This window comes from Anabrus simplex, chromosome 6 (genome assembly GCF_040414725.1).
Source record: "Anabrus simplex isolate iqAnaSimp1 chromosome 6, ASM4041472v1, whole genome shotgun sequence".
Lineage (NCBI taxonomy): Eukaryota > Metazoa > Arthropoda > Insecta > Orthoptera > Tettigoniidae > Anabrus > Anabrus simplex.
This window is the reverse complement of record NC_090270.1, coordinates 165,893,596-165,921,272: the sequence shown is the minus strand read 5'-3', so window position 1 is coordinate 165,921,272 and position 27,677 is coordinate 165,893,596. Positions and strand designations below refer to the sequence as shown.

Genomic DNA, 27,677 nt, shown 5'->3' with positions numbered 1-27,677 from the left:
GTCTTATTTAAATCCCCAATCACCCTCCAGTTAGTATCCCTCCTACACAGTATTCCACTAATAAGTCTCCGCTTCCTTAAACTTCACCCCGTGCTGTATTTACCAGATTCCACACATCTCCAACTATGTTGGTACTTTTATCAGCTTGCCTTACGTTGTTGGTAGCAACGTGAAACACTAGCACCTTCTCCTTCCCCTCCTCCCTCTCTTCTACTTTCCTCAACAGCTGCCTCAACCTAATTCCTGGATAACACTCTACCCTGGTTTCCTTTCCTCCACACACTTTCCCCACGTGTCTAACGATGGAATCCCCCATGACCAGAGCCTCAATCCTACCCACCTCATTTGATCCCCCCTCCCCTCCTTTTCAGCTCTATCTTTCCTGATAGCTGCAGAAGCTACTTCCTCCTCCCTTTTCTCCTTCCCATGACCCTGTTCCACCTGTCTTTTCCTATCCTCTAGTCTACATTTCCCTTTCCTACCTCTTCCTTTCCTCCTACTTCCACACATCTCAGCAACAGTTCCCTGTCCCTCATCTTTCCTCTGTTGTTCTATCTGGAGTGACTCATACCGATTTCACACAGACACCTGTCCTGAATTCTGATCCTGAATAGAGCCCTTAGCCTGCAATCTCCTTCTCGTTAGAACATTAGACCACCTGTCTTCTACAACTCCCCACCTTTCCTTCCCTTCCCTCTTGTACACCTACTGTAACCTGTGCATTGTTTGAAGGAGTCCTATCTTCCTTCCTGTCTTCAGTGAGAATCCTAATTATCTCCCTCAAACTCTCCAACTCGTCCCTTATACCCCATAATGCCTCACCACACCCAAAGTTCCTACACTGGCATTCCTTAGCCATTCTGTATGGAAAAAATGAAAAGAAAACGAAAAATAAAATAACTTATTTGCAAAAAATAAATGAACGGAGGGATATATTGTATGGGATAGTACTCAATGGTCACACGACAATAAGGTGATTAATATACGACTACACTACAATACTACTTAGTTGTACTCTATTTATATCCTACAACCCCTACAGGATAAAAACTGCTGTTAATTACTGAATACTGAAAGGAATACACAAGAACTACACAATTCCAAACTGCAATGTCTGATAATGGAAATATGCTCTATTATTGACCTTCCACTTCTGAAACCAAACTGATTTTCCTGTATCTGATTTTCAACCCTCAACCTTATCCTACTTTCCAGTATCCTCTGCATTATCTTAGCAACATGTGATATCAGAGTGATTCCCCTGCAGTTCTTCAACAATTTCTTTTCACCTATCTTGAAATTTAGGATGATTATTCCTCTTTGCCAATCCTCAGGGACCTCCTTATTCTCCCAGGCATTCCTGAGAACCCGATATGTCCACTGCAGGCATACATCTCCACTGAAATTTAATCTATTCCAGCAGTTTTTCCATTCTTCATGTTTCTTACTACCATTTCAATTTCATCCATTGTAATTTCTTTATCCATTTCTACATCAACTTATTGCCTTTTCTGGTGATCCGTTGAATGACTGTCATTAGTTTTCATGTTCAGCAACTTCTGAAAATACTCTCTCCATCTATTTCTTAATTTTCTGGCTTTGTTAATATTATGCCACCTTCATCCTTCACAAATCTGGTGTTTACTTGATTTCTCTTTTTGTTTCTTAAGATACCATACAGTAATTTCTTGCTGCCCTGCATATCATCTCTCAATTTCTGTGTGAATAAGGCCCAGCTTTTCCTCTTTTCTTCCTCCACTACTTTCTTGGCCAAATTCTTTGCCTCCACATACTTTCTTCTACTTTCTTCAGTCTTAGATGTTTTCCATGCTCTCCATGGTCCTTTTCTTTTCCTTTACTTAAATTTTACCCTATCATTCCACCAGTGTGTGTCTTTCATATTTCCTGATGTTCTACTACACACCTTTTCTGCACACCCAACCAGTGCTTCCTTTTCCATCCATCTTCAACATTCCCCACCTCTGTCCTAGGTACCAAGGGTATTATTTCCCTTCAAAATTCTTTTTGTATGCTTTTCTCCTTTAACTTCCAAATTCTTTTCTCTCTTCTTAATGTTTTTTTTTTTTTTCAATCTTTCCCACTTTCAATTTTCCTATCACAACTCTATGATCTCCACCAAAGGCTTCTTCAGGCATGGCTGTTACATCTAAAAGGTTCTTCCAGTGTTCATTCCCTATGATTATATAATCAATCATGGTCTTTGTTCGTCTGTCTCCCCAACCATACCTTGTAATATTCTGACTGTTCTTCTTCCTAAACCAGGTGTTTCCAACAATCATTTGTTTCCTCATGCAAAAATCCATCAATAACTCACCTTCTGGATTTACATTTCCATATCCAAAGGGCCCTACAACATCTTCCTTTCCTTATCTTTCCCATTCCAACTTGTGCATTTAGATCTCCCATAAGTAGCACTTCCTTATCTTCTATCTGTCTCTCCACTTCCTCTAAGAAGTCCTCTAGATGTTCATCTGTGCAACCAGTTTGTGGGGCATACAACTGAAAGAGATCTTTCACGCCATTTTCAAACTGGAGTCTCATTATCATCTTATCGCTGACGTATTTTGTATATTCCACATATTCTCGGATTTCTTTTCTAAGTATGACGGCCACTCCATTTTTTGCTTCAGGTCCTCCGCTGTAATACAGCCTGTATCCTTCTCTCAGAGGAATCTCCCCTTTACCCCTTTTCTTGGTCTCGCACAGTCCAAGTATAGCTATATTTTTTTCTATCATGAAGTCAACCAGTTCTTCTGTCTTTCCTGTTAGTGTCAGGACGTTTACTGTTGCAATCTTGATGTGGTTTGGTGCTGGTTGCCCATTTATCACAGTTCCTCCAGCACCTGAAGAGCTGCGCATCACTTTTAGCAGTGGATGCCCTAACCTTTTCCGAGGCACCATATCTGCTTTGTCCATATAGGCTATTGTTACGATGGACTCGCCACACCCAAGGCATTTTATGTCTGTTGCCAGGTTCAAAATTAGGCCGCCCCTAAGATTGAGACAGATGCCTTTTGTAGCCGTTCCTGTGGAGTACAGATGCTATGGGTTTGCCCCTTCCATACCAAAGTCCACCTTCTCCGCCGTAGATGCCGTTGAGGTCTTCACTTGTAACCCTGAGCTGGGACTCATACCAGATGTTGCTCTGCGACTCGCATAGGCAGGGGTGCCACTCCCTGGGTAGGGCTGCCTCTGAAGAGGGTCCCTACCTGCTACCTTCGCTGAAAGGCATGTCAGTCTATAATGATAATGTATGTACGTATGTATCTAATAAAATGAAGTACATCCGATACAAAAGTAACCAAACCTGTTGGCGTGGCAAAATCCCTTCTTTGTTTAAACTTCCATTGTAATTTGGTCACCAGAATACCGGTACTGTTTGTAGTAAATTTCTGGAAGTCTTTTACTGCATAAATTAGACCAAGACCAGCTACAATCTATTGTAGTTGGTCTTGATTAGGCCTTCGTCAACTTTTAAAGGTTATGTTGAACTCAAATTTGGTTTTGAATGTATCAGTTCTCAAAAGTTCTCGAATACATTTCAGTTCTGCCTGTCACTAATCACAAGCAAATTGGAAAGAGATAAAATCATCAAAACTCCAGAAATTTTAGTTTATTCATGATCTTAAGTTCAGCTGCAATGCGCGTTAAGGCACTTGCTGCACGAGCCAGTATGAGTGGGTAATTATAAATGTTTTAAAAATTACACTGCACATGTAACAAGACTGTGGATTTTATAAGGACATTTCAACATAAAAATCCATCTTATATTAGGACCAAAACAGTAGTAGGCAATCACAAGACCTGTCATGACCTTATATGCTGTATAAGGTGCAGCATCTGTTCTGGTTGCAAACCATCCACTTCATGGTCTGTATCGGTAGATCAATCGATCGAGCAGAGAACTTATTCCACCTAATCAGTACTTTTTATTTTGCCTTTGGCAAATTAATTTACAAGTAGTATATGTTTTGTTTAGATTTACTAAACATCATCAGCTACACTTTTTGGTTTAGGTGGAAAATCTAAAAGTACAGAGACATGCAATTCTGTATGAATCTTAAAACAACCTCTAATATGTTAAAAACTTTGGGTTAGATCTTTAGAAATGAAGAAAGTGGTGAGGGGGTTGGAGAGGGAGGATAGGTGAGGGAAGTTAAGGACTTAGTTATGTTTGAAACACGGGGCTATAAGAAGACGGTTCACATTCCTTGTTCCAAGTTATGGGAACACAAAAAGAACAAAGACATTTTCTAGTCACCAACTGTAACATGTTTTTAGAAATATCTACTAGCTATAAGTTTTAACCAAAATAGATGTAACTAAGTTCTTAATCTCCCTCTCCCTACCATCTCCTCACCACTTCCTTTGTTTCTGAAGATCTAACCCAAAGTTTTTAACAATTTAAAAGTTGTTTTAAGTTTCATATGGAATCGTATGACTCTGTACTTTTAGATTTTCCACCTAAACCAAACAGTGTAGCTGATGATGTTTAGTCAATCTAAACAAAACATGTACTACTTGTGAATTAATTTGCCAAAGGCAAAATATAAAGTATCGATTAGGTGGAACAATTTCTCTGCTTGATTGATCTGTTCTGGTCTCGAGAACATGATCGTATCTGATCATATTAAAATATTAGATTTGTGTTAGGAAGGAGTCAAAAGCCCCGTGACTATATAGTGCCCTGAGAGAAGTGCTGAAAACTTGTTGGGTGATACAATAAATTTTTTAAAAAAGGCTATAAATAAACATATAATCCTGGACATAATGTAGATGTACGAATGTTTCATGAAACTCATTCCATCTTCAACTAGAGCTGTCAGAATGAATTCTATCTCCTTCCAATTATTGCAGCCACACTCTGCTTTATTATATCCAAGGTTTCCCTCAAATAATACCAGTCAGATGTGATGGTAAGATGGTCCCTTATGCAAGTTCGCTGCAGATCGCTTTCCTAGTACAGTACTTACACTAATTACCGCAATGACTGATGTTAATTCCAAGATCCGTTGGTATGTCATAGCCATCCTTTTATGAAAAACACTTGACTAAGGATTTAACGCTGGGCTGAGTGGCTCAGGCGGTTAAGGCGCTGGCCTTCTAACCTCAACTTGGCAGGTTCGATCCTGACTCAGTCCGGTGGTATTTGAAGGTGCTCAAATACAACAGCCCTGTGTCGGTAGATTTACTGGCATGTAAAAGAACTCCTGTGGGACTAAATTCCGGCACCTCGGCGTCTCCGAAGACTTTAAAAGTCGTTAGTGGGACGTAAAGCAAATAACATTATTATTATTATTATTATTATTATTATTATTATTATTATTATTATTATTATTATTATTATTATTATTATTATTATTATTGAGGATTTAGCATTGATGGGACTGAAATTTCTGTACAGTTGATGTGGGAAATCATTTCTTCAAGGAGTAGATAATACAGGATTTTTGAAACATGATTTAAGTATTGTGCTTGTGGGACCATGTAATTGCAATGAATAATCTGGGAAAACGTAGTTTCTGGGAATGGATAATCGAGGTTTTACTGTATGTGGAAAAAGCCTATGGGTGAACTGTGTTAGATTCTCCCAGAATACTAATTCAAGAGCATCTAGTAAACAAATGTGTATTGGTGCAGCTTCTCTATCTGTGGAGGAAATATCCTGTGAAGATTGAAAAATCTGATTTCATATTGATTGTATATTCCAAACGTTTATATCAAAGCCCAAAGATGAAATACAATTTAAGTAGATGAATGTTCAAAATAATTAATTTAGAATGCTGCACTTACCCACTGTCTCAATTTAAAATACAGGTAGTGTACTGCTGTATAGAAAAGTTTTATATATACCTGCCTCCCATTGACTCGTCACTCCCCGCTCCACGGCGTAGCAACAAGGGCAGCACATCGCTCGCTTTATCCACGAATGACATGAGCTCGTACCTATGACAGATGTTGGAAATGTTCTCCTGTATCCACACATTTCTGGCATATTCTCCGGAAACTCCGATTTACAGCATAAGTTCATCTTCCATAATTGAGGCTATTTATTTCTTAAATTTTTTTTTGATACACACTTGTATTGATTAATTCCTATTTCCTTTGAAGAATATCTAGTTAAATTTATGAACTATTTACTGAGAATGATGAAGATAGAGATCTTAATTGGATGTTATTCTTTGCAGGCGTCAAAAGAGACTTCAAAAGAGGATTTTGAGTGAATATAGGCGTATACGACAGGGTAAGTGTGCTTGTTTTTTCATATATTGGTTTAAGATTGAGGAATACTAGTGATACAAAATATTAACCAATCATTCCAGTAGTTAAATAAAATGTATTGTATTTTACTAGACTAGCCCTTTGGAGCTAAGTTTGACATTTTCATTCTAGTGTAGATTTATTTGTACTAAATTACCCTTATGATTGGAAACTATGATTTGAGACAAAGTAATTGTTTACACTGTAGATGGAAGTTTTCATTGTATATTCTACCTCTTTGAAAATCAAAGAATTTGGAAGGTGTATAGGGTCTTTCTGTTCTCTTGGATCTGTGTGAATATATTGGAAAATTTTAGGAAAGATATACTGGACTATTATCCACTAATTGTAAGATAGTCTCTATTTATTTTATGATCAGTTAGATAAGGCTCAGTAGTCAGTGTAGTGAACCTGGGTTCAATTCCCAGCCAGGCTAAGGATTTTAGATGAATCTAGTTAATTCCTATTATGGCCTAGATATTGGGTTTTCCTGTTCATCTTAATGTATACCTTTTCAGATGTATACAGCACAACACATTGCACTACCAACCACTACAGAAACATGCAATAGGGAATACATCCCTTCAAAAAAGAGTTAGCATCAGGAAAGGCATCTGTCTGTAAAACTGGCATAGTCCATATGTATTGTGTAATTCAGGTAATACGGAAAGGACCTGGAAATAAGAAGATCACTCAGTGATTGATAAACATCTGCATTTCTTCTTCTTCTTCTTCTTCTTCTTCTTTGCCTTGTCCATGCTAAATGGGGTCAGGTTTTTCTGGTTGCTCTCTCCAAGTGCTTTTTGCGGTGGACTCTAGCAGAATCAGTAGTGGGATTTTCCAAGTCCTTCATAATTCTAGCTCTCCATCTAATTTTTTTGGCTGTCTCATTGCTAGTTCATCCTCTTATCTCGGAGAGTTAAATAGTCTTCTGATATTTTTTCAATATGACCAAACCATCTGAGTCTGCTTTCTTGCAGTTTTTCTGAGATTGGTGTACTCTCAGAGATTGGACCTTGTGTTAGCCTGGTCGCACCATAAGCCCATCATAGCATCCTCATTTCAATAACGTTAAGTTTTGTTAATCTGGTTTTTTTGTTACAATGTTTTATTATAATTTTTGGGTCCACCTTATTCAGTACATAAAAATTTGTTGCGTAGATGTAATTACAACATATATTTTTCAACCTTTTGAGGTGAGTCATGTAGAAACAATTACATTATAAGACACAATTTCATATGTTACCTCATCGGTGAAGAGATATTTTATAACATTCTTGTTTTTACAGGTTCGCATTGAAGTGGGAACGTTGTTCTTATAACATCTCAAAGGACTTTGTGTTCGTTTCCACCTCATTAGGATTGCTCCATTAAATGATACTGTGAAAGGGACACTGTAGATTTTATTGAACTATTTCTACTACAGTACTACATGAAGTTTTAAGAAGTGCAATAAATTAAGCACATTATGTTTCAAGACTATTTTTATTTTTTAATTTCTTGTTCTTTTTTAAATCCACTTTGTCACAAGTGAGCAAACCGGTTTGCATATGTTTTTATCAGATTGTGGCATAAGACTCACAAGTCTTCGACTTGTTGAAAATATGAACTTAGAGGCAGTATTTTTTAACACAGTTTTGTTGGTGTTATGGTTTTAAATTGTGATGAATTTGGTATTGACAAACTTATATGATCGTCAATTTTTCTACAAACTTCTATTCAGCTGATGGTGCAGTAGGGCGTTGAAACTAGTACTGATTGAAAAATATATGTTGTAATTACATCTATGCAGCAAATTTTTATGTATTGAATAAGGTGGACCCAAAAATTATTTTTTTAAAAAATAATAAAACTTTGTAATCTTACCTCAAAATGGACAAACAATTAAGTTTATTAATTTAAATATTTTCTTTGTTGCACAACAGTTGGAGCCATATGGCTTGGCTACTATATTTTACATTATAGATGGAGTGGCACATTATTTTCACAGAGAACCCCTTTTGTTACTTCCTATTGTGCCCAGCCATTACTTATTCTGTTGATAATATTTTCATTAATATCTACATTGTTTTGAATTAGGGATCCAACATGGTTGATGTTATCATCTCTTCATTATTAAGTAGTAGACCTTCCAGATCTGTCCACCTATGGAGAAATTGCAGTAGAGATAATTGGGATAATCTGTTTTATTTCTACTTAATTTAAGCCTATTTCTTTCCAACATATCCTGCAAGATGTCAATTTTTTCTTGAAATGCACTTACAGTTTCAGCTACTAGAACTATAGTAGAAGTGAGAACCCTGTTGTAACAAAAGTTTTTTCTGTTCCCTGAAAATTTCTGTATTAAGGGACACTGGGACTGAAATTTCCAAATTCTATATAAACTGAGGTACAGCTTTGCAATTTTGTATGCTTATGAATAGTCATAACATAAACCACTGTGGTAATTTGAGCATTGCAAGTTGAGTAGTTCTTGAGATATTAATTATTTTATACATTTTCATGTGCAAATTATTCAATATTTATGAAGGTCTGCCGCATTAAACCAATCAAGATAGTGTAACTATTAGGTAATATTCTATTGCATTAATACAATTGGAAGAAACCTACGGATTCTTTTTTGAATTGCATTAATGAGTATGAAGAAATAAATTTTTTTCATATCCATGTTTTTAATCTACAAAAAATCTTCAATTTTTTAAGTTTGAAATTCTTTTGCAGCCAGACCAAAAGTGCAATCCAAAAATCGATCCGCAGGTTTATAGTCAATACAATGAAGATAATACATGCAAATTTTGAAAGCAATATCATAAGATTTATGATGCGTGTAACATAATGAATGCCTGAAAAAGTGAAACAGAGAAAAAAACAATTTTTTAAAATAATGGACAATGCTCGTAACCTGTATTGCCAGCTGAGAATCTCAAAGAAATTTCTTGTTTTCTCTTACTTTTGGATTTTGGCTTACGCCACCGAGAACTTATTGTATGCATTTCACCACAGAACAACACCAAACAATAGTAGAAAATACTCGCATACCTCAACACAATCAAACTGGAAAACAACTTGTTTGTAAACAAACAGGATTTGCACATGGTATATACGGAAATAGTCATAAATAATGTTGAAACTAATAAATATTTCTTTAATAAGTAATCACTGTCTTTGAAAATAGGCATTAAAATTTACTCAATATATTATGCAAGGCCACACCACCACCTGTAATTTTCATTCAGATTTTTCAAACTTTTGTAGTTCTTATATAGTTTACGTAGTAAAAGTGCCTACTTCCTCCACTAGAAAGCAGCAAAATGCAGACCGACAGATGTAGGAGGCCTTTTTGAATTATTCTTATGCAATGAAATCGTGAAATCTGCTTGAATACACCACTAATGTGTGCTGATCGTGAGTCAAACGAAAGTGGGCGTTTAAAGGACTGCGCGCCAGGCATTTAAAAGCTACGCTAGAGCTTTAAAAATGGAGGAATTTGGATGAAAACACTGCTATCTGATCCGCGGGGGTTAGGGGTGTATTAATATGGAAAAAGCCGAAAATCAATATTTTACATATATTTCGCCAAAATTTCAGTCCCAGTGTCCCTTAAACTGATGAGTAACTTGATAGGAAATAGCAGGAATAGTTTCAAATTGTCAGGAGTGGAACCTAATATGAATATCAGAATTCTAGTTCACAGTATAATGAACATTCCAGCCCTTCGCCCTGATCTAAGAAGACATACTCAAATCAACCCACTTGTTCCCTTGAGATTATATTTTCAGTGACGACTAGCTGAATGAAATACGTACTTGTGTGGACCAAGAAAAGACTGGAAAATATTCAGAGAAAATACATGTATATGGAATGGACGGAATCGTGACCTTCTGCATTATGTGAAATTGAGAGTTTTCTTGGCGTTCTTATCTACGCTGCAGTATTCAAATGAAATAATGAAGATATTTGCTCCCTCTCTCTCTTTTTTACAATTTGCTTTTACGTTGTACTGACACAGATGGCGATGATGGGATAGGAAAGGGCTAGGAGCGGGAACAGAGTGATCGTGGCCTTAACTAAAGTGCGGCCCCAACATTTGCTTGGTGTGAAAATAGGAAACCACAGGAAAACTACCTTCAGGGCTGCTAACAGTGGGGTTCAAACTCACTATCTCTCCAACACAAGTTAATAGCTACATGATCCAAGCTACTTGCTCAGTGTTCTTTCTTCTGTACAGGCAAGACCAGTCATGATATTTTCTGTATCACAATGTCATCAGAAAGGTTTGCTGTAATTCTCAACTCTTGAGATTTGATAATTCTGATGACAGCAAGTTATATAAGATTTCAGCTGCTGCTATAACAAACATCTTACAGAAATTCACAGAACTCCTATTCTGTTGGAGCTAATACTGCTGTGAATGAAATGCTAATAGCCTTTAGAGTGTGCTGTAACCTTCAAATATATGTGCCTTCCAAACCAGCAAAGTATGGTCTGAAGTTTCAGTGTCTCACTGATTCAAGGACTAAGTATGTGTTCATAATTTATCTTTACTGCAGAAAAGGTACTAATGGAGCAGGACTCCCCCCCCCCAAGATGAGAGCTGTTCCTACTTAAGCTATTCTGAGGTTCTGTAAGAGCAGGTAGTAACTGAAACATTACCTCTGATAACTGGTATGTTTCATTATATTTTATGAATCTCATATTCAGACTGCAGACTGAACACTGAAAGGCATAACAGTCTATAATGATTATGTATGTAATGTATGTATGTATGTATGTATGTATGTATGTATGTATGTATGTATGTATGTATGTATGTATGTATGTATGTATGTATGTATATTCTTATTGTTCCATATTGACTATATATCATATTCCCTTGAAAAGAGGATAAATTAAAAAATCCACCTTAGTCAATACAAATCATATAGATTCTATTTTAAAAGATTGTAATGAAAGAATGTTAAATGTTTTGGACATCATTAGGCCTTCTTCAGCCATAAATTAAAATAGTGATGGATAAAAATGGTAAAAATGACAAATGATGTAAATATTTTTTATAAGAATGGTTTTTATGTAGATATAATTTTTCACTTTGATGCCAAAAAAGCCATTAAGATTAGGTAAAATTAGTCACATGGAAGACACTCATTTTCAATAAATTATCACATGGTATGTCTTCCTGATGCTGAAGAATATGCAGTCTTGTTTAATAGGTTCTGTGTCCTACCAGAAAGTAGTTCATTGGTAATGAGATACTATAACCATACTGAGTGGAAAATTCTCCTCCTCAAACAACATTGCTTGCCATACAGTTGCCATGTTGGTCTGATAAAGATTCCGTACAAGTATATACCACCATTTGCTGTGGGACCCCCATTTTTAGAAGAATGGTCCAGAGATGTGTCCATTTCACCAGATCAAATGCACTGGTGTAATTAGCAAAGATAGAGAGGTCCCAATATTGAATATTGCCTTTTCCAAAATCTGCTGGACTTTCAGAATTTCCTCCTGCGTGCCCTTTCCTTTGATGAAGCCACATTGCTCTTCAGCTATTTCAGGGCATGGTAGCGTTCATGATTTTTCTGTCCTGATTTTCTTTCTCCAAGACTGGCGGTCTGTCTCCATAAGCATTAACTTGTGGAAAGATTTTCCCATCAAAGGCTGGAGCTGGTCCATGCAGCTTAGTGGATGTCTTCCTTACAGTCTTTTGCCATTAATCTTTCTCTCCACCACAAGCTTCTCCAGAGTGCCTGTTTTCTGGCGATGTGTCTGAAATACCAAAGATAAGCCTGGCTGATCCGCTTGAGAAGGCTAGTCCGGATACCTACTGTAGTTCTTCCAGCATGGATGCATTAGTTCAATCAATCACTACTGATTGCATTTAGAGCAGTCACCCAGGTGGCAGATTCCCTATCTGTTGTTTTCCTAGCCTTTTCTAAAATGATCCAAAAAATTCAAAATTTATTGAACATCACCCTTGGCAGGTTATTCCAATTACTAACTACCCTTCCTATAAACAAATATTTACCCCAGTTTGTCCTCTTGAATTCCAACTCTGTGTTGTGGGTTACTGTAGTCACGTCCTAGTTCGTGAACCATGGGCAATGGCTGAGTGGCCTAGTAAGTGGTCCTGAGAGTCGGGATACCAGTTGCTATGGAATGGGAGTGGGCATCTCGGACATATTCTGAGTCGTGGCCCTCCTTGTGCTCAGGCGGCTAGGACTATACAATTCACCGGTGGTCCATAACCCGTTAGAGGAGAGATCCTTACTTGGACTATGTGCAAGTAGGGCAGCATCCTGCTTCATGAATTTACCGAGCTCAGAACACTTTAAGCAAGCCTTGGACCTATGGGAGTAATGGAGTCCCACTCCCATTAGACAGCGAGGGACTCCTTGGAAACAACTTGGCGAACGAAATGAAATTCGATGGGGAGCTATCAATATTAATGGGGCTTATGGAAGAAAGAAGGTAGAACTGGCTGAGTCAGCAAAGAGGATGCATCTGGATGTGCTAGGAGTAAGTGATATTCAGGTAAGGGGAGATAATGAGGAAGAGATAGGAGATTATAAAGTGTACTTGACAGGTGTTAGAAAGGGAAGGGCAGAGTCTGGGTTAGGGCTCTTTATCAGGAATACCATTGCACGCAACATAGTTTCTGTTAGGCACGTAAATGAGCGAATGATGTGGGTAGATTTGTCAGTGGGAGGAATTAGGACGAGAATTGTGTCCGTGTGTTCACCATGTGAGGGTGCAGATGAGGATGAAGTTGACAAGTTTTATGAAGCATTGAGTGACATCATGGTCAGGGTCAACAGCAACGATAGAATAGTGCTAATGGGCGATTTCAATGCGAGAGTTGGGAATAGAACTGAAGGATACGAAAGGGTGATTGGTAAATGTGGGGAAGATATGGAAGCTAATGGGAATGGAAAGAGTTTGCTGGACTTCTGTGCTAGTATGGGTTTAGCTGTTACGAATACATTCTTCAAGCATAAGGCTATTCACCACTACACATGGGAGGCTAGGGGTACCAGATCCATAATAGACTATATCTTAACAGACTTTGAAGTCAGGAAATCTGTTAGAAATGTAAGAGTTTTTCGCGGATTTTTCGATGATACAGACCACTATCTGATCTGTAGTGAACTAAGTATCTCTAGGCCTAGGGTAGAGAAAGTGAAATCTGTCTGCAAACGAATAAGGGTAGAAAATCTCCAGGACGAGGAAATTAGACAGAAGTACATGGATATGATCAGTGAGAAGTTTCGAACAGTAGACAGTAAGCAGGTTCAGGATATAGAAAGTGAATGGGTGGCATACAGGGATGCTGTAGTAGAAACAGCAAGGGAATGCCTAGGAACAACCGTGTGTAAAGATGGGAAAAGGCGAACATCTTGGTGGAATGATGAAGTGAGAGCAGCCTGTAAACGTAAAAAGAAGGCTTATCAGAAATGGCTCCAAACAAGGGCTGACGCAGACAGGGATTGGTACGCAGATGAAAGAAACAGAGCGAAACAAATAGTTGTTGAATCCAAAAAGAAGTCATGGGAAGATTTTGGTAATAACCTGGAAAGGCTAAGTCGAGCAGCAGGGAAACCTTTCTGGACAGTAATAAAGAATCTTAGGAAGAGAGGGAAAAAGGAAATGAACAGTGTTTTGAGTATTTCAGGTGAACTCATAATAGATCCCAGGGAATCACTGGAGAGGTGGAAGTAATATTTTGAACATCTTCTCAATGTAAAAGGTAATCATCATGGTGGTTTTGCAAACAGCCAAGCTTATGGGGAGGAGGAAAATGATGTTGGTGAAATTATGCTTGAGGAAATGGAAAGGATGGTAAATAAACTCCATTGTCATAAGGCAGCAGGAATAGATGAAATTAGACCTGAAATGGTGAAGTATAGTGGGAAGGCAGGGATGAAATGGCTTCATAGAGTAGTAAAATTAGCATGGAGTGTTGGTAAGGTACCTTCAGATTGGACAAAAGCAGTAATTGCACCTGTCTATAAGCAAGGGAACAGGAAGGATTGTAACGACTATTGAGGTATCTCATTGATTAGTATACCAGGCAAAGTATTCACTGGCATCGTGGAAGGGAGGGTGCGATCAGTCATTGAGAGGAAGTTGGATGAAAACCAGTGTGGTTTCAGACCACAGAGAGGCTGTCAGGATCAGATTTTCAGTATGCACCAGGTAATTGAAAAATGCTACGAGAGGAATAGGCAGTTGTGTTTATGTTTTGTAGATCTAGAGAAAGCATATGACAGGGTACCGAGGGAAAAGATGTTCGCCATACTGGGGGACTATGGAATTAAAGGTAGATTATTAAAATCAATCAAAGGCATTTATGTTGACAATTGGGTTTCAGTGAGAATTGATGGTAGATGAGTTCTTGGTTCAGAGTACTTACAGGGGTTAGACAAGGCTGTAATCTTTCACCTTTGCTGTTCGTAGTTTACATGGATCATCTGCTGAAAGGTATAAAATGGCAGGGAGGGATTCAGTTAGGTGGAAATGTAGTGAGCAGTTTGGTCTATGCTGATGACTTGGTCTTAATGGCAGACTGTGCTGAAAGCCTGCATCTTGGAACTTGAAAATAGGTGCAATGAGTATGGTATGAAAATTAGCCTCTCGAAGACTAAATTGATGTCAGTAGGTAAGAAATTCAACAGAATTGAATGTCAGATCAGTGATACAAAACTAGAACAGGTCGATAATTTCAAGTATTTAGGTTGTGCGTTCTCCCAGGATGGTAATATAGTAAGTGAGATTGAATCAAGGTGTAGTAAAGCTAATGCAGTGAGCTCGCAGTTGCGATCAGCAGTATTCTGTAGGAAGGAAGTCAGTTCCCAGACGAAACTATCTTTACATCGGTCTGTTTTCAGACCAACTTTGCTTTACGGGAGCGAAAGCTGGGTGGACTCAGGATATCTTATTCATAAGTTAGAAGTAACAGACATGAAGGTAGCAAGAATGATTGTTGGTACAAACAGGTGAGAACAATGGCAGGAGGGTACTTGGAATGAGGAGATAAAGGCTAATTTAGGATTGAACTTGATGGATGAAGCTGTACGCATAAACCGGCTTCGGTGGTGGGGTGATGTGAGGCGAATGGAGGAGGATAGGTTACCTAGGAGAATAATGGAATCTGTTATGGATGGTAAGAGAAGTAGAGAGAGACCAAGACGACGATGGTTAGACTCAGTTTCTAATGATTTAAAGATAAGAGGGAGTCAATTTGTTCTTCGACTCTGTTCAGTAGCACTTTGGAGAATATTTTGTATGCGACTGAAAGTAAAGAGATACCTCTGTAGTTATTAATATCCATTTGGCTACCTTTCTTGTGGATTGAATGGATAAGCGCACATTTCCAATCATTCAGAATCCTTTCAGTTTTCCAAATCTCTTTTATGAGGTGATGTGTTCTTTCTGCAGCCACTTCTTATCCAATCTTCCACATTTCTACCACAATCCCATCTTCACCTGGTGCTGTGTTGTTTTTAAGCTCTCTGATTATACATTTTATCTCATCTAGACTTGGTGGTTTGGAATTTGGATTCTCATTGGATAGTTTCAAGGCAGGCAATCTTTCATGTGGTTCTTCACAGTTGAGCAGCGTTTGGAAGTAGTCAGCCAAGAACAGGCAGTTTTCTTTGTCATTTGTTGCTATGCTACCGTCTGTTCGCCTGAAGCACAGATTCGGTGGTTGGTATCCCTTTAGGTCTTCTTTGAATGTTTTTGTAGAACTCCCTGGTGTTGTTCTTTTTAAATTCCTCTTCTAGCTTCTCTATCCTATTCCTGTCATATTTTCTCTTCTCTGTTCTTATGATCCTAGCTGTTCTCTTCCGTGCTTCCTTGAAGTATTCCAAGTTCTCACTGTTGCTGTTCGAATGCCATGTCTTCCAGGCCTTTAGTTTGCTTTCTAATGAATCGTCACATTTTTCGTTCCACCATCTATGTTTCCACTTCCTCGGAGGATTCCCCAAACCTTCAGCAGCTTTATTCATGGAATCTCTGATTTCATCCCAGTTGGTCATCCTTAGTTTGGAGAGGTTCTGTTGGTATTCCAATTTATTCTGCTCCAGGGTCACTGTATTGATCCTCAGCTTCCTTTGCTGTTTCGGTTTAGATCTATTTGGCTGGAATCTTACTTTTATCTCAGAGAGGTAGTGATCCGAATCAATGTTTGGGCTTTTCCTTACTTTAACATTTAGGATTTCTTTCTGGTTTCATGCTGTTATTGCGACATGGTCGATCTGAAATTCACCCAACATTGTATTAGGAGAGACCCAAGTTTTCTTCTTTTTTGGGAGAAGTCTGAAATATGTGGACATGATTTTCAGATTGAATTGTCTACAGGGGTCAATCTGTTTTTTGTCATTTCTGTTCGTTCTTCTGTGTGCTGGGTAATCTCCCACGACTTTTCTATGTTTCTTTTCTTTGCCTATCTGAGTGTTGAAGTCCCCAACCAAAACCTTTACATTATGTTGTGGAATTTTGGAAGTTATATCTTCAAGAGTTTCCCAAAATTCATCAACCTTTTCTGGATGTTTCCTGTTATCTTCATATATAGGGGCATGTGCGTTGATGATTGTGTAAGCTTTGTTGCCAGATCTAAAGGAGAGAAGTGAGAGCCTCTCTGTTGGTGAGGTGAAGTTTATGATGGACTCAGTAATGCTCCTTTTGACTACAAAGGCCGTTCCTAGAATCAGTATGTTAGAGCTGTTTCTTATTGCAGGTTTTCCTTTGTAGATTCTAAAACCATCTGACTCGAATTAATTTTCTTCCAGAAATCTAGTCTCTTGTACTGCTAATATGCAGATATCCCGTTCCTTTATAGTACACCGGGCGAGTTGGCCGTGCGTGTAGAGGCGCGTGGCTGTGAGCTTGCATCCGGGAGATAGTAGGTTCGAATCCCACTATCGGCAGCCCTGAAGATGGTTTTCCGTGGTTTCCCACACCAGGCAAATGCTGGGGCTGTACCTTAATTAAGGCCACGGCCGCTTCCTTCCAACTCCTAGGCCTTTCCTATCCCATCGTCGCCATAAGACCTATCTGTGTCGGTGCGACGTAAAGCCCCTAGCAAAAAAAAAAAAAAAAAAAACCTTTATAGTACTGGTAAGTTGTTTTAATTTCCCGGCCTGTAGAAGAGTGTGAATGTTCACTGCTCCCACAAGGTGTTTTTTCTTGGGTCAAATCTTCTGCATTGAAGTTCTGGGAAGCTCCAGCTCTTCCCTACATGATGTTCCAGGCTCTCGAGAATCCGATGGCCTGGTTGCACTGCTCTTGGCAGTGGGGGATTTCCATTTCTGGGTACCCCCTGGAGTAGTTCTTCCTGAAAACGTTCCCATCATGCCTTAAGTTGAAGTTAGTTGGGAGGGCAGGAACAGCCTGCTCCTCAGAGTTAAAAATGAGGTTGTAAGCCCCAGAGTTTGTTCTAGGCCGCCCCTTACATGGGGAACAGACGTCCTTGCAGCCGCCCCTCATCTGGGAAACAGACACTGTTGTTAGATAGTGTACTCATACCATTCCCTGGGTACTGGGCTGCCTCTTTCGCAATTTCCACCGTTCCGAAGTCCATCTTCTCTACTGTAGATTCCATTGAGGTCTTCACTCGTAACCTAGAGCTGGGACCCGTACCAGATGTTACGCCAATCTCTGGGCAGGGCTGCCTCCGAAGAGGGTCCCTACCTGCTACTTGGTCTTGCAATGTTCATTTACAGTTCCAAACTTATAAATAATTTCTTGATCTATCCAGAAAAATATTCAAAAGTTCATAAGTCCCAAATTCTATTCCTGCAGAGTCCAGAGTTGATATATCTTCATGTTCCACAATAAGAAAAATATACTAATTTTTTAAAGACCAAGATGAAATTCTGCTGTCCTTTCTTGATGACACACAGGTCACAGATACGTAAGCAGGAGTCGAAGGGGTATGTCAACAAGCTCATTGCATAGTGAGGAGAAATCACATTTCAACTATCAACATAAAGCTTGAGAGTCACCATCAGACCTAGGCCCTGCTTACTCACCCAAGATATTCAAATCTTGAATAAGATAACAGCATATGTTGAATTTAACAAGTTTCAACAAATGTTAATTTCAAAGTGTGCAACATCATCACTTATAATTAACCACGGCTCATTAAAGTTTCAGATATTGTGATGATGAATACAATAATATTTGTGCCTGATCTCATAATTTGTTTTGAGAGTGTAATATAGTGCATTTTCTCAAGATTATATGAAGTGACAATGATTCTTCAAGATTTTAATAAAATATTTTAGGTTTAAACAACAAACTTTTAAGATGATAATAGTTTTAATAGAATGTGAAAAATTGTTACACTTCGACCAACTAATTGAGGTCACATACGGGAATATTGTAATAGTTTTAATTTTAGTGTTACTAATTGTTATATCCTGTATCACAGCCATATGTTGTAATATATAAGATAATTATATTTAATCAGGTTTCTTAAAAATTGTATTATTCTCCTTTCAATTGACACCATTCATCCGGACATCTACCAGTCCTCCAGATGGTATTGCATAGCTCTAGGATTTTGTTTGATCCAGCTTTACCAATGGGTTTCAGAACCTCAGCAGTTATGCCATCCATCCCGAATGACTTTCTGGTTCTCAGCTGGCTGATGGCCTTGGTCGATATGAGTGTGGTTATGGTTAGTATCATCCACGTGCTGTCCCATGGCCGAAAATTTGAAATATAATGGTTAAAATCTCTTCTATATTATCATGATCACCATCACTGTCTAAACTACTTTCAATTAACTCACCAATTGCATTGCTATGACTAGCCTTTACTATGCCCAGAGCCATGGCTGTGAGACTGACCAATACCTGATGATGAAATGTTTGTGCTTTCATAGGCTTCAATTGGGCATTCAGTTATTATACAAGTAGTTAGAAGAGGAGCTGCAAACAAGCTACATGCCTGTCCTATTCATAGAAGTTAGCAAAAGAGAAACCCTTGCATGGATGATAAAATATAACCTAGTATATACAATTTGATGCGGCACGTGAATGTAGGACTAGTAGTATTTCTTCTTCTTCTACTTCTACAGGGTGTCCACCAAATCCAGATTTTAAAATTCCCTGACATTTCCCTGTTTTCCAGACATAAAAACCAGTTTTTTCCCTGACACAAAATGACAAAAAACAAAATTATAAAGGAATTATCAGAAATATTAAAATACATTTAAAAAAAAAGCAATTAATGTGCATATTAAATTTCAAAACTTGGAAGTTTAATTTAGTCTAATTAAATTCACTTTAAGTTTTAAAAAAAATGTACTACCATTACTGCTTCAGCGAAGAAATTTCTTTATAGCCACCAACGACTGTCGAGCTTCTGCCATCACCCTCCGCTTCTTTTCTTCTAATTCTTTGAAGAACAAAGCGGCCTTTCTCTTTTTTTTTTTCAAAGAATCTTCTACTTCCAATGCTTCACATTTCTCCTTTAGATTTTGCTACAAGGGATACTTTTAGCATGTTCTCGACTTTACTGTTGGAAAAACAGTGCGAAGCCAAAAGTGATCTAACCTCTCGTCTTTAGAAGTCAAAGAATTCACTTCTTTCAAAGTATCATTCTCACAAACAGAAGTGAACCCCCTTCGTACATGATCGGCTTCATTACCCGAGATCCATTTGTTTTCAACAAAGGCATTTAAAACTATCCTTAGCAGCCTGCTGCTTACAGGCTACTTGGCTACACTTAGATCGAAACAAGAAATTAATTTAGTCAGTTTATATGCCAGCGATGAGCAGACCCAGCCAACAGCTGGAAACTGCAGATGATGACGATGACTATGACAAGCCAGTGGTAACCTTTCCAGTAACTTCTGTCATAAAGCTACCATTCCTCTTAGACAATCTGTGCGAAACACTAACATATCTCTATCATTTAATCCAGGAGTGCCATGAAGTGCTGCTTTAGCAGCATAACCTATGTCAATTTTAGATGCAGGCAGAAGATTTTCTTTACTGTCTAAATTCGTTTTAGGACATTTTCTGAAGACTGCAGCAACTCAGACTTAAAAAACCTTGTCATGACATTTATCATTAATAAAAGATTCATAAAGGAGTGATGCAAATGGAAGATCTGTCTGAAACTTTTAGGATTTCTTTTACTGCCATTTTATATGAATTGTGCACAGTATGGAAGCCACAAGATCCAATGTTCAACAAAATAGGAGCATCTAGATCATAATTTAATAAATTACTAAAATTCTGAAGGAACTTTTTATTAACATTTGGACCATCCATTGAAATTTGTAAGTTTTTTTTAGATAGAGTCCTTGCTGTGCTTGCAAAAAAACCATTTAACAAATTTGAGGAGGTAGAGTGACCAAGAAGCATGGAATCAAAATAAGAAGTGCATACTTCACTAGAATCAGGATTGAAACTACGAACTACAAGATCCATTTGGTCCATCTGAGAAACTTTATTCAGTGACTCGTCAAACCCAACGATGAAATGTGTGCACTTACTCAAGAACTTGTTTATGGAAATAGAGAGCTAAACCATGAGTGATTCTATATGCAACTTTTGTTCTGTGCAGTTGAACTTTCAAAGTTGTTTCAGAGTCTGGAAACATTACTGGAAACAAACGAACACTAGCTTCACTGGCACGTAAAGAATGGTGTTGCATGACAGTATGCATGCACCATATAATCTCAGCTTTGGTTACTTGCTCTCCTGAAAGATAATTCTGTAGACATCTCCTCTCTGGTGAACCTTCCTTAATGGAAGAAGAAGAAGTGGAGTCATATCTGATAAAGTTCGTTGTGGTAGCTGTGACAGGCAGAGGGCAACTTGTGCGCGGCCAGGTATTATCTACTGAGTTTAAGTCTCTTGTTACTTCACTATTCGAATGTTCCTTTTTAAAATAACTTGAAAGGGATGACGAGAACTGGCTGAACTTGACACTACTGTCATGATCTTTCCTCCCATGTGACTTTTTAATGCCTGCTTCCCAATCTTGCTAACAGTAAATGATGTTTTACATATTATGCAGATTACAATATTATGCAATATGCTGAAAATTTGTCTTGAGGCATAGATTTCAACCATGTTCTGAAAGTACCATCAAGCAGCCACCTTTCATTAAACAAAGTTTTCCTTGGCTTTGATGAAGATATTGTTAGCTAAAAAAAAAGAAGAATGATAAGGATATTGTAAAAATCTTTTAAATAGTCCTAAATTCCGCACAGCTTTCTTCTAAATTGACAGTTCGTAAAACCTGTGAGCACTGCCTTATCTATGCTGCCAGCACTCTACTGCTTCAATAACAGCTGATGCAATATAACTGCGGCACACAGCCCTCATAAAATGTAATACTGTACTACAAAAATCACACGCGAATCACTAGTGAAAACAAATTCGCAAAACCTAAGATAGTGCATGCACTTCCTAACAATATCTGACACAAACAAGAATAGGTACATTATTAATAAGAATAAAAGAAATAAATTATTCGCAGTTAATGACTGGCATAGGAAGGATGTTATATGGCTGATCGAGACCACGGTGCCAATTTTTGCTGAGTCACATTCTTGCCACTTGTCTTTCATGAACTATACTGAGGTATGATTACACAGACTAACTATATACTAACCCACACACAGATGTAAATACAATTCCATCTACACTGAACACTATTAAACCTATACCACACACACCGAGTGAGGTAGCTTAATCACATGATGATGTAGACAATACAATTGTCAGCCAGGTTTCGAAACTGCACTCAACCGATATAAATCGATATGAATGACAGCTTGGGATTGGCTGGATCAAGACCGAATACATCCAAACATACTTCACAAACTCAAAATCTCTTCACCAACAAACAACATTTCATGTCGCACCGACACAGCTAGGTCTTATGGCGACGATGGGACAGGAAATTCCTAGGAATGGGAAGGAAGCGGCTGTGGTCTTAAGGTACAGCCCCAGCATTTGCCTGGAGTGAAAATGAGAAACCACGGAAAACCATCTTCAGGGCTGCCGACAGTGGGATTCGAACCCACTATCTCCTGAATGCGAGCTCACAGCTGCACGCTCCTAACCGCACGGCCAACTCGCCCGGTAACCTTCATCTCACAATGTGATGTCACTATTTTAAATCTTGTTCTGTATTCACAAAATTACACGATATTACAAGCTACTAGTCTTGCCTCAAAACTTCCGAACCCCTCACACGAAAGATAGGTTGGAAACTCAACGTGAAGCAGCCCAAATGGTGTTACGATGCACTACACATTTACATAAGGCTTACCTACGTCAGCGCATTTAATAATAATAATAATAATAATAATAATAATAATAATAATAATGATCATAAGTACTCGAATGAGTATTAAGTTTAAGAGAATTTCACACTTTTCTGCATTCAGTCAGAGTTTTATGTCTGTTTTTACATTTTACAAGGTAGTAGCTATCGTACAAGTCATTACATAGTAAACAAACACAGTCATCCGTTGGGTTGTGGAATTTTGTCTATATGCATATATTGTTGTGGAAGCCATGCATTTAAGCGATTAGAAAAACTGAGAACGCAATATAGGCCAAATTCATCAAGCTCGCCATTCCTCAACAACACAGAATATTCAATAGTAAGCAGATCAAAACATTGAAAATTCGATCAATCTATCATATAGCTATTGATATTATCAGTTACTTCACATTCGAGATCACACTTTATTAACTTCTCATTATGATTTAATTCCTGGCATAAAAGGAAGGCCGTAGAGTAATGTTATAAAAGCTGAAAAATGTGTTTATATTACATGGATCTGGCAGAAGAATTAATTTCCAGAATTTTTCCTGAATTCCCTGACATTTCCAGGTTTTCCCGTTATTTTTCGAATTCCCTGACATTTCCCTGTTTTCCAGGTTTTCCATACGGGTGGACACTCTGTTCTAGTCCCTATCCACTCCAGATGTTGGCAACCATCTTGGCACTGCTTGCTCTGTTGCGAGCTGCTTGGAATAACACTGCCAATGTCTTGAGAGTCCAGTCTCAGAGGTTTTTGTAGCCAGGAGATTTATTTCCCGTGAATACCTCTCTCTCCGGGTATCTTTCCTTGCAGAATTTCTTGCAGTAGATGGTATCTGCTTCTGTTTGTCGTGATGATGTGACCAAGGTATTGAAGTTTTCTCATTTTTAGATTGGTCGGTACTTCCTTATCATCTCTCATCCTTCGAAAGATCTCTGCATTTGTGACCTGATCTTTGCACGACACTCTTAGCATCCTTCCATAGAGCCACATCTCAAAGGCCTCTAACTTTTTATTGAGTGACTTGGTTAAAGTCCATGTTTTTTAGCATTGTAATAAAGAACAGAAAAGTCAATGCATTGAAGAAGTTTCATCTTTATGATTAATGTTAATTCACAACTTTTTAGTTCCCATTTTGTTGAACACAGTTGTGGCATTTTCAGTGCGGTACTTCACTACTTACCGGGCGAGTTGGCCGTGCACGTAGAGGCGCGCGGCTGTGAGCTTGCATCCGGGAGATAGTAGGTTCGAATCCCACTATCGGCAACCCTGAAAATGGTTTTCCGTGGTTTCCCATTTTCACACCGGGCAAATGCTAGGGTTGTACCTTAATTAAGGCCACGGCCGCTTCCTTCCAACTCCTAGGCCTTTCCTATCCCATCGTCGCCATAAGACCTATCTGTGTCGGTGCAACGTAAAGCCCCTAGCAAAAAAAAAACAACACTTCACTACTTCTTCTGAATTATTGCATTGATCATTAATGATTGTACCGAGGTATGTGTATTTACGGACTCATTCAACAAGTTTCTGATTAAGATGACATATAGGGATACCGTTTTTGCTTAAGATCGTAACTTTGATTTCCTTTATATTAATGTCAAGACTGTATTTATGCCTAGTCAGAGGCGTCTCTAACAGGAGGTGTCCTTCCAATTGCCTCAGTTGTACAAAAGCATTGTTTAGGCATCAGAATATATTGGTTGTCAGTTTTCTTCTCTCACAAATCACTTGTGATACTGGTGTTGCAATTTGGAAGAGACCGAAATATGCCATCCTTAGGTAGTCACTGCTACCTAAATCCTTCAATTTCAATATCAAATAGGTCACTCATGATATTTTTTACAAACATGATCATTGTGTTTCCCAGTTCAATTTGGCATCAATATGAAAACCTAAAAGCTTGACTGACTGACTGACTTTCAATATCTTTGGATAAACCTAGTGTGAGAGATTGAGTTTCATCCTGATTGCACAGCACCCTATTCGATGAAAACCAATGCATTTCAGTTGCAAGTGCTTCCTGCGACATCTGATGCAAACCTGAGATGCTCTGACATCTTGAGACAGATTGTTCCATTCACAAATTGCAGTAACTGTGAAGGAATTACCATATGCTGAGGACCTGTGACTGGGTATGGTACGGATATACATGTTCTGTGCTCATGTGTTTTTTTGTGGCATAATGAGAGATGACAAACATTCTTTAAGATGAGGAGGATATTTGACATTTAAAGTGCGGTACAGTAACGTTATACAGAGAAGATTACACCTGTCTTGTGGATGAACCTCACGCATGCATTTTGCGTGTGCTGTAGCTTCTGTAACAATTTATCAGTGCAGGCTGTGATAGGTGTTCATCCAGAGTGATTCCAAGATTTTTTACTGTTTTAATTACATACTTGGCAACGTTGTGAGCTATGTCATTCGTACCACCGATGATAAGCACTGCATCACCGCTCCCAAAGTTTGCTAATTTAGACCAGCTGCGTCTTGGTTCTGAAATCTAAGCCTAAATTTTAACCTTGGCATTTCAATGGCAGCAGCTCATTATGTTTAGCTTACATGCACGTGATCACATTTGTCCTGAATTAGTTTATTTAGTGCTGAAAACCTAGTTCTGATGTTTATTTCCAGATATTCAGCTATAGATTTCTTCTTAGCAGGCCAACCATGAACTACTTGACACCACATGCTCAAGTTTGTTAATGGTACCAGTACATCATGTGATATAGATGTTGATTCCCATAGGGAATCTGAAATATTTGTGCTGAATGAGTAAATTTATAATACCAATATAAATGGTCCGTTATTGGACATTATAAATTTTCCAGCTAACTCATTCTTGGTTGCCAGCGTTTCGCCCTCGTGTGCTAGGGTGGGCTCATCAGTTGGTACCTAGCACACCTACCAATACGCTGGTTAGTGCATAATGTCCAATAACGGACCATTTATATTGGTATTACCAGTACATCACTCGAAGAATGGTCATTCCTGATGTCTAGTGATCACAGTCTTTGTCTTAATTCTTCATTTTTCTATTTAAGAGCCTCATTGTCCTTCTGAAGAATGTTTATAATTTCTAATGCACTTTCGTATTCCTCGTTTATTTTTGATGCTTCATCATCAACACAGTCGCCAATTCAAACTTTCTGAACACACTGCTCTCAAATCCAGTCAACATTTTTATTAGTTTTTACATCTCTAGGGCAATTTCCACACTTATAATGCCACCATTGATCACGTGAATCACACAGAGTTACATTTTTCACTAATCTTTGCCATTTTCTGCACTTTCCATCACATTTTATGATTAATTTACTTGGAGGATAAAACACTACATTGTCATTACCGGGCACCATTTTGAAGCAATCTACATATTCATACTACTTGTATACATAAGTCATGATAATGGTGTTACATCATCCAAACCTGTTACATCATAATGAGACTGGAATTACATTGGAAACCACCAACAGATGACATTTGTGGACATTGGTCACTAGGTACCAGCGCCCAACACAGTCAGTGTGCATCTTTCTGTGACTGAAGATTAAGGTGATTAAAGTGGAACAGCAGTCATACATGAAAAGTGCAGTTCTCCATGGCAGAAATGTATGTCATTGTGATGAAGAGCTACAAGAAGTTATAAATGATAAGGTGTTGTCATATCAAACTGTTGCACATTGATGGCCTTCCAGTATGAACATGTAGCAACTGTGGTCCTAGTGGGCAGTGCACATCACATGTCTGTCCTTACAGACATCTCCTTGGTGGTTATTCAACAGTCCTTAACAGAAAACTGATGTTGGGCTGTGTTGGAATTATCCACTCATATCTCGACACGTCTGGACAGAGAGTGTTCTGCATTTTATGACAGGACTTGCAGGTTCACAAGAAGTGGTGCTACATCAGTTAACAGAAGTGGGACATGATACACAACCTGCTATATCTACCTGGAGTGATTTCAGCATAACGGGAGCAACATGCTCAGTTTCATTATTGCCATTGACAAAACTTGGGCGAGAGTGTATGAACCAGAACTGAAGTGTCATTCAACTGAATGGAGTCATCTAGCACTTAAAGCAATGCACAAACTGAACACAAAATGTGAACATCCTTCAAAATAATCCCCCAGTGTGTCAAATACATTATAGCCAATGATGTGAAGGGCAGGATTTTACAGAATTCATCACCCACAAAGTCTTTGCTTATCTTGAAGTATGACAGCGAAGGTGCTCTTGTATTTCATCCTGTTCACGGGGGCCATGCCGTCAGTGTCCAGTACTACCACATATTTCTACAGGGCTATCGGTGTTGTACACTTCAGTGGAATTGCCTGCATTGCAACAGTGCCAGTTACTTCGTGATAATGCTAAAATTCATGCTGTGATTATCTTCAGACACCTTGTACAGTGGTGCAAGGTTGGGCAGTCTGAGAACACCCTTCCTGTTCACGAGATCTCAGGCCATGTGGCTTTGGTCTCATTCTGAAACTGAAGAAGCCATTGCATGGGATGCACTTTACAGGACTTCTACAGGGCTATCTGTGTTGTAAACTTCATTAGAAACATCCAGCACTGCTGGACAATGAATAGTCACTCCTCCATCAGATCACTGGAGCCTGTTGGCAACACATGGTACATATTGATGCAGCTGAGCCCTTCACATCATTGGCTATAATGTGTCTGATGTGCTGGAGGACTATTTTGAAGAGTATTAATGCATTTTGTGTTCAGTTTGTGCATAGAAAATATGCTACAACACATTGTTTTAGGTGTGTATATTTCGGTTACCTTCTCCACCTTTAACTCCTGTAGCCAGACACCATTCGATGCGTGTTACCTTGAGCTTCCAATACACACTGTGGAGTTCCTGAGCTACAGTGTTGTTGGATATTACACAGGTCTCATGGTTTATTAAATGACCCCCATATCTGTAACTGTGGCATACATTTTGGGTGAAATCGCCAGGACATGTTTCATATCAGATGAGGGCTCCCAGAATAAACTATGAACTATCTCAATCAGTATCAAAATATCTTCATTCTTAATAATCACTCGAATTAACCTCAGGGTTAAACAAACAGCCATTGCTT

The 27,677-nt window shown here is 38.5% G+C and overlaps 1 protein-coding gene across 1 annotated transcript in view; it reads left to right on the top strand.

Moving 5' to 3' along the window:
* LOC136875916 (trichohyalin) overlaps nucleotides 1-27,677 on the top strand; it is a 292,525-nt gene that overhangs the window by 70,643 nt on the left and 194,205 nt on the right. The window contains exon 6 of the mRNA XM_067149535.2: nucleotides 6,210-6,265. Coding sequence (XP_067005636.2) covers nucleotides 6,210-6,265 — 56 coding nt within the window. The remainder of the gene's footprint in view (nucleotides 1-6,209; nucleotides 6,266-27,677) is intronic.